Source organism: Epinephelus fuscoguttatus, linkage group LG12 (assembly GCF_011397635.1).
Source record: "Epinephelus fuscoguttatus linkage group LG12, E.fuscoguttatus.final_Chr_v1".
NCBI lineage: Eukaryota > Metazoa > Chordata > Actinopteri > Perciformes > Serranidae > Epinephelus > Epinephelus fuscoguttatus.
In genome coordinates this window covers 22,774,782-22,783,152 of record NC_064763.1, presented here as the reverse complement: position 1 = coordinate 22,783,152, position 8,371 = coordinate 22,774,782, and the positions used below count along the sequence as shown (strand labels likewise).

At 41.5% G+C, this 8,371-nt stretch overlaps 1 protein-coding gene across 3 annotated transcripts; it reads right to left on the bottom strand.

Annotated features, from left to right (window-relative positions):
* Positions 1-3,570: 3,570 nt before the first annotated feature.
* On the bottom strand, positions 3,571-7,396 carry pigw (phosphatidylinositol glycan anchor biosynthesis, class W). 3 transcript variants are annotated; one of them, XM_049592924.1, is made up of 2 exons: positions 7,274-7,396; positions 3,571-5,594 (listed from the first exon to the last, which is right to left on the bottom strand). In XM_049592924.1, the coding sequence occupies exon 2, from the start codon at positions 5,589-5,591 to the stop codon at positions 4,119-4,121; it is 1,473 nt and encodes a 490-aa protein (XP_049448881.1). In that variant the 5' UTR covers positions 5,592-5,594; positions 7,274-7,396; the 3' UTR covers positions 3,571-4,118. The 3 variants fall into 3 exon arrangements, with proteins under 3 accessions (XP_049448881.1, XP_049448883.1, XP_049448882.1); XM_049592926.1 differs by having other exon boundaries at positions 7,336-7,388; XM_049592925.1 differs by having other exon boundaries at positions 7,070-7,381.
* Between the last annotated feature and the right edge of the window lie 975 nt (positions 7,397-8,371).

The following is an 8,371-nucleotide window of genomic DNA, read 5'->3' as shown; positions in this document are numbered from 1 at the left end:
ATAAAATAAAAATCAACCAGCCACCCTCCTCCCCTGACAAGTAAAGAACAGTCCCTAAAGTGCGGTGAGGTTTGTGGACCGTTACCTGCCACAAAGAGAGAAATGTGAACGGTTCGTTTCTCCTCTGACACGTCACATACCTGTGTGCTGCCACGGCTCGGCTGTCCAGGTACTTTTGGGCAGTTATGACGCCAAGAAGAGGACATTATTGGAGCCAGACTTCTCTGTCGCCAGTCGCCGGTAAGCCATAGTGCGCTGCGGAGCACTATGGCCGCCGTATTTGACAGGAATACATTCCTGTCTGTGTCTGTGACTCCCGTTCAACCCACAACCGGCGGGATTCGCCATTCGTTTCTGCTGCTGGTTGAAATCTGTACTCACACAGCGTGCTGAATGATTTATTTTGCTCGCTCAAAACTATTTTTAGCCACAAATGGGAGTGCAGTGACGGACGGAGTAAAATATTGCCACACTGCCGACATTTTACTCCGTCCGTCACCGCACGCTGTTTGATTGCGTTATCAAAACACGCCGCTATTATTCGGCCTTGCTTTTCACTTATTCCACCGAATACCGAATGTGTGTTTTTTTTGCAATATTTGGCCGAATATATTTGGTTACCGAATATTCAGTGCATCCCTAGTATCAAGGGTTGAAAGAACAGCTGAACAGTGTGGAAGGTCAAAGTTGACGTGGTCCCTGTGGTAGTAGGAGCACTCGGGGCACTGACCCCCAAACTGGGAGAGTGGCCTAGGCAGTTTCTAGGAGCAACATATAAAGCCTCAGTCCAGAAGTGTGAAGTCCTAGGAACCGCTAAGATACTGCACAAGACCCTCAAACTCCCAGGCCTCTGGTAGAGGACCCAAGCTTGAGGATGATACGGATACCACCTGAAGACGGTGAAAGGGTGATTTTAAATACAGTACAGGCCAAAAGTTTGGACACACCTTCTCATTCAATGCGTTTTCTTTATTTTCATGACTATTTACATTGTAGATTCTCACTGAAGGCATCAAAACTATGAATGAACACATGTGGAGTTATGTACTTAACAAAAAAAGGTGAAATAACTGAAAACATGTTTTATATTCTAGTTTCTTCAAAATAGCCACCCTTTGCTCTGATTACTGCTTTGCACACTCTTGGCATTCTCTCCATGAGCTTCAAGAGGTAGTCACCTGAAATGGTTTCCACTTCACAGGTGTGCCTTATCAGGGTTAATTAGTGGAATTTCTTGCTTTATCAATGGGGTTGGGACCATCAGTTGTGTTGTGCAGAAGTCAGGTTAATACACAGCCGACAGCCCTATTGGACAACTGTTAAAATTCATATTATGGCAAGAACCAATCAGCTAACTAAAGAAAACGAGTGGCCATCATTACTTTAAGAAATGAAGGTCAGTCAGTCCGGAAAATTGCAAAACTTTAAATGTGTCCCCAAGTGGAGTCGCAAAACCATCAAGCGCTACAACTAAACTGGCACACATGAGGACCGGACCAGGAAAGGAAGACCAAGAGTCACCTCTGCTTCTGAGGATAAGTTCATCCGAGTCACCAGCCTCAGAAATCGCAAGTTAACAGCAGCTCAGATCAGAGACCAGATGAATGCCACACAGAGTTCTAGCAGCAGACCCATCTCTAGAACAACTGTTAAGAGGAGACTGCGCGAATCAGGCCTTCATGGTCAAATAGCTGCTAGGAAACCACTGCTAAGGAGAGGCAACAAGCAGAAGAGATTTGTTTGGGCCAAGAAACACAAGGAATGGACATTAGACCAGTGGAAATCTGTGCTTTGGTCTGATGAGTCCAAATTTGAGATCTTTGGTTCCAATCTTTGTGAGACGCAGAAAAGGTGAACGGATGGATTCCACATGCCTGGTTCCCACTGTGAAGCATGGAGGAGGAGGTGTGATGGTGTGGGGTGTTTTGCTGGTGACACTGTTGGGGATTTATTCAAAATTGAAGGCACACTGAACCAGCATGGCTACCACAGCATCCTGCAGCGACATGCCATCCCATCCGGTTTATGCTAGTTGACGATCATTTATTTTTCAACAGGACAATGACCCCAAACACACCTCCAGGCTGTGTAAGGGCTATTTGACCAAGAAGGAGAGTGATGGAGTGCTGCGGCAGATGACCTGGCCTCCACAGTCACCGGACCTGAACCCAATCGAGATGGTTTGGGGTGAGCTGGACCGCAGAGTGAAGGCAAAGGGGCCAACAAGTGCTAAACACCTCTGGGAACTCCTTCAAGACTGTTGGAAAACCATTTCAGGTGACTACCTCTTGAAGCTCATGGAGAGAATGCCAAGAGTGTGCAAAGCAGTAATCAGAGCAAAGGGTGGCTATTTTGAAGAAACTAGAATATAAAACATGTTTTCAGTTATTTCACCTTTTTTTGTTAAGTACATAACTCCACGTGTTCATTCATAGTTTTGATGCCTTCAGTGAGAATCTACAATGTAAATAGTCATGAAAATAAAGAAAACGCATTGAATGAGAAGGTGTGTCCAAACTTTTGGCCTGTACTGTATATAAATGTATATATATGTACAGATACATGTTGATGGGAAATGCAACCAACTGGTGCAGTGGTTTGCATCGTCACCTCACAGCAACGGGGTTTCTGGTTCAAACCAAGGGTGGGGGAGCCCTTCTGTGAAGAGTTTGCATGTTCTCCCCAGGTCAGCGTGGATTTTCTCCAGGTACTCCAGCTTCCTCCCACAGTCCAAAGACATGCAGGTTAATTGGTGACTCTCTCTTGGGGGCTAAATTGGCCGAAGTTGTGAAAGTGAGTGTGAATGGTTGTCTGTCTCAATGCGTCAGCCCTATGATAGTCTGGCGACCTGTCCAGGGTGTACCCTGCCTCTCGTCAGCTGGGATAGGCTCCAGCCCCCTTGTGACCCCAAACCCCTTTGATCCTTTTGTTCTAAAAACCCTTACGAACTAAAGGAATACAAATAACTTACAGGATAATTGAGGAACAGACACGTTCTTACTTTATGACAGGTTCAGAGGAAGAGAGTCACTACTTTTTCCCCCCATCCCTCTTTGTTTCCATGCCGATAAATCTGAATGAAGACTTCTTTGGTGCTCATGGTTTCAGTAAAATGAACTGAACTATTTAATTGTGGAGAATGTAAGCAAGCTAACAAAATGTAGCATCTCCATACTGACAAAAGTTCAAACATTTATATTTGTAGGCCTGATCTTAACAGCTAATTAATGTTATCTCAAGTGGGTAGCAAAGAACCTGGTTTTATACATCCAACGAACTTCTATAAAAAACAGACCAGGCATCTATTTGAGACAGGCTTTGTTTGTCAAAATGTGTAGCCACACTGGGCCAGTAAAAGGGACTGGGCATTTAATTGTGTCGGTATACTGGGTGCCATAATCCTTGAGTGCTGTAACTCTATCTCTGATGAAGCCTAATTTTAATACAAGTTATATCCATCTGTGCTGAGCAACAGTTTTGCATGAAAGGAATCAACGTCCTGTTGATTTCAACGATTTAAGCAAAAAATAGCCCAGGTTATAAATTGTTTTACAGTATATATGTTTACTTTATGCACCAATACCCAGATTCCACTGAATTCTACCTCCTGAAATGACTCATGCTACAAACATAAAATTACTTAAGACTCTTATATCTTTGAGACATGCAGTATACAGATACACAAAATAATAACATACTGCAGCTCACATTACAGTCTACATTTATTTGCTGCATATTTTTAAATGCTGTTTTCTCTTCCATGAAAAACTCAGATGCTGACCCGAGCCAGTCTTAAATCTCAAGTAAGATGATGTCAGTTCAACAGGCCAATCCCTTATAGGCAGAATGCATTATTTAACGCTTTCTTTTAAAACATAGATACATGCAAATAATTAAAGAACATTGTTTGGTTTCACAGTATTTTTTTTTTTACTTGTTTGGACACACCCTTCAAGACATGCACTCATTTGCATAAACGCATTATGTACAACAGTATCATCAGCATGACAGAATATATCTTCTTTTTTTACTGTCTTGACTTTAAAGGTTCATCACTGCAGCCCTTCAAAAACCTTAAAAAATACCCAAATGAACCTTATCCTTTAATTAATCAAATTTTACCAAAATTTCACTGTAATTCCACAAAGATGTAAAACATGTATCACAAGGCAATTCATGAACATGTACAACAGCAAGACGCACACTGACAACGAGCTGCCGCAGGTCAGCGTGTCCACCACTAAGTTGGTCAGTCCGGTCATGACATTGGCAAGCAAGAAAAACAACAACTGATTCCTGCTGACGGCCTGGATGAGACAGTGTCTCTCAATTTCACCCGTCTTTTTCTCAGAGTCTGATGGTTTTTTATACAAATTCCACGATGAAGGTATGAGTTGACAGCCGGATGATCTTTTGGAAAACAGTAGAATCATATCAGCTACGCTGAGACAGCACATAAAGAACAAAGACTGAGCAACACTCCAGAGGCAGAAAGGTAAGTTAGCTAAGCGGCGAGACACCGGCTCCATGAGTGTCTGACACGCGTACAGAGATGTGTACAGAACAAAACTTCCCAACAAGAGGTTAAAAAGTGTTTTGAGCCACTGTCTAACATTTGATCTTGGTTTCATCACATAGAGCCCAACCTGAACTCCTGCCATGTAGATGGCTACGTAGCCCACTACAGAGAATATGCCTTCCTTGTTGGCATGCAGAAAGTCCTTGTCTCTGTCGTTGTTGTGGATAATGAACCCCTTCAGCCCTGTTATCTCCAGAGTGAGCTGATACAATCCACTTATCAGGAGGGCAACGAGCCATGACTGACTGGCTGGTAAAACGGACAAAATCACAGAAGCTACGACTCTTACAATGGCTAGCGTGAAGAAAAAATTCCAGTGGACGCCGTATTCCGACACATGCTCGTGGTAGCCGGACATTTTGACGCTCACTAGTCTTGCCATGCCAAGTACAACCAGAGGCCAGACGGACAGCAGCTGCTTTCTGATATGGTTCATCTTGGATCCTGAGACGTTCTTCCCCCGTGCTTCTGGACAGACGAGGGCATTTGCAAAGACATACGCTCCAACGCCAAAGTCCATAATCCCCGTCCCGTAGGTTTCAGTTTTAGCATATCGCCTCGGAAAGACAATAAAGTCTACGGCGAGAATGCTGATGGCTGTTTTCACATTTACAAACACTCGAAAGATGGTCACAAAGGGAATCTGATCGAACTGAATGTGACTCTGAAGGAAGGCGCTGATGGTGTTCTGGGGTTGACTGCTGACATGGTAGATGTAGCAAAGCACACAAGCCGACACAACAGCCAGGCCCAAGGTGACCTGGTGAAGAATGTCGCTCAGAACGGTGCATGACAGCACGAGGGGAAGGATGAGCACACAGAAGTCTAGAAGCAGATGAGAAATCAGTGGAAGTGGCAGTGGAAGAGTCCTTTTGGCCTGATAATAGAGGGTCAAAATCAGTCCTCTGTTGATGAGACACACTGGGGTGAGAAATGATCCCAGCACCACCTCTTGCAGACTGGTCCCATTGAGATTACTGACAAACGCTTCCTTCAGGTCCCTCTGAGACATGATCTGCAAACATTAAAATTTATTAGCTTTACTACATGAGAGAAACATGACTATTTAGAGCCAAATATAAACATATTTAACAGACACAGAAGACTGAACAATATTTAGAACATTATTGCAGCACACACGGTGAATATACAGGCCTCTTGGCACTCTTTTGACCAGTGTCCCCTGATTGCATCAATTATTGATGATGCGCAATTTCAGCTAAAGCAATCTTTGTTCAGCCCAGTTGCCAGAATAAATGTTGGCAGTGAACTTTCATGCAAACCATAGATACCCTACATTTGTTATGTAGCAGATATGTCGACACTTTATGTTTCTTTACGTTTCAACAACACTGTGTTTAACACGTAGTTAAACATGTTAAACACATAACATGTAGTGAAAGAAACAAAAAAAAACATTTTGTCTGACTAGGATAAGTTAAGGATAAAATAAGTTTAAAATACTTGATTTTGGTGGCACAATTCTGGCTAAAAATGCAGCTATTTCTCCGTACAATACAACCTCTTTTTGTGGCACCATCTTAGCAGGAAGTGCAGTCATGTCTCAGTAGACATAACCGCTTTTCCTGACACTTTCTTGGCAGGGAAGGTGGTAATGACTTGGTTGAAAACAACCGCTTTTCGTGGCACTATCCAAGCAAGAAATGCAGCAATGTCTCGGTATGAAGCAACCAATTTTCATGGCACTATCAGCGACAGGTTTCTAAAACACAACCATGTTTGCTGTCTAAATACCTGCTGGAAATGCAGTGATTTCTCCGTAAAAAAATACAACTGCTTTTAGCTGCACTATTCTGGCCACCCATGTTTGCTGGCTACAAAGCCACTGGAAATGCAGTGATGTCTACATAAGAACATCTGCTTTTGGTGACATTATCCTGGTAGAAAACACAGTAATGTCTCAGTAATAAACAACCGCTTTTTATGGAACTATTCCTGGTAGAAAAACAGTGATGAGTCCCTCAAAAACACCTATGACTGCTGGCTAAAAAGCTGCTGGAAATGCTGGTCTCAAGCTTGGCACGCCACCTGCCATCCCCTCCACCTCCTAATGAGAGTCAGTTCACATACTGTGTCACTTTAGAGACGTAGATATGATGGTATGAAACACGCAGATTAATTCATGGTTTGCAGAAACGTACAATGCACCCATTTTCTCCCGGCGAAGTTCACTTTACAGTTTGGGCTGCACCACATGAGAATGATATGGAATAAACGTTGCTGAATATTGCCTTAACAATATTACTTGAGATAAATAAAAAGATAGCAATGTGTTTTCAGTTCTGCCTTCCTGCTGCTTTCAGTGCAGTGCTGAAATACAACAAATTGCTTGTTCAAATAAAAAAATCAAAGGAAATTATTTCCAACAGTTTTTATTGAATGAATTGAACATTGAACGGAACACAAAAGGCACAAATATGAAACAGAATGTTATATTTTAAAGTGCGGGTTTCTACTGATACTACTAACCTAGCTAAAAAAAGAATCCCTCAGGACAGTGTCGCAGTCGTTGGCGCAAGTTCACATATTTCAAATGCGCTTTAAACTGCTCCCCAGGATGAACCGTCACTTCCTCAGTGATTCACCAGCACCAACCACTACTCAGTACCACTGTACTGCGACGTTTAATACGTGACCGATGTGGCTGCTGTGTGTCCAGTTGTTTGTACTTACCAAGGATTTGTCTGTGTCGGAAATGCAAAGTCATTAGATACCTGTCTCACAGCATACCTAACCTGTGTACGGTTGTTCAGTCTCGAGACCTGTGGGTTCACCAAACAGAGCTCTCCTGCCTGCTTCCGGGTTCAACCCCATGACGCATTCAGGATCACTCGGATTTCTGAAAATTTATAATCTAACCGCTTTTAGCGTGTGAAAAATATTCTGAAAAATAGTATTAGACCAACGTTAGTTTACGTATATCGTGAATATGACCGTTACACCACCGAATGGAAGTTTCCCCAAACGTTGTTTCATTTGCAAGTGTAATTTGCTCAAGTGTGAAAGCGTATTTAAGCAAGTGGGACAAAAAACTAACTAAATAAATACAAATAAAAATAAAAATAATAAATTAATAAAGTTAAATAAATAAACAAAATAAATCATGTAAGTGGTGAAATAATGACAGAGTAGAGAGAGAGCTAAGTAGCGCTGAAGTAGAGTAGAGCAGGGCAGAGAGATGGAAGCAAAATATACTAAACCCGGTGTTAACACAGCAGAACAGGAGAGAGGGGTGAAAAATAAATAGACGGAGAACGATTGACAAATTTTTCACTTTAAGCCCTGACACTGTCATGTTTGTGTAGGAATTAAGCTACAATACATGACATATGTTGTTTTAATTAATAAATACAGTGTGAATAAAGATTACATAACATAAAAATAACTGCAGTCTTTGTTATTTGATAGCCGCTTAAATTAAACAATTTTTATAGGGCAAGTAAAAACTAATCAATAATCAATTATTTATCAAAAAATAATCTCAAAACAACAAGAAACTATCAAACATAACGAGTTAATATCTCAAAATAAGGAGAAACATCCCTATCTCAAAATGATTCATCTCAAACACCTCCTAAAAAATGACGTACTTGTCTAAAAAAAAGGTTTGTGACTCAGAATAATGAGTTAGTATCTGAAATTAATGACAAACTTTATAAAAACTATGACTTAATATTGTGTCTCATTATTTTGAGACATTAAATCAGTATTTTTGAGTTTCTTATTGTTTTGAGACACTAACACATTATTTTGAGAAAAATATTACATCTT

Bases quoted from the DNA above. Each gene is read 5' to 3' on its own strand.
- pigw (XM_049592924.1), bottom strand. From the start codon at position 5,591: ATGTCTCAGAGGGACCTGAAGGAAGCGTTTGTCAGTAATCTCAATGGG.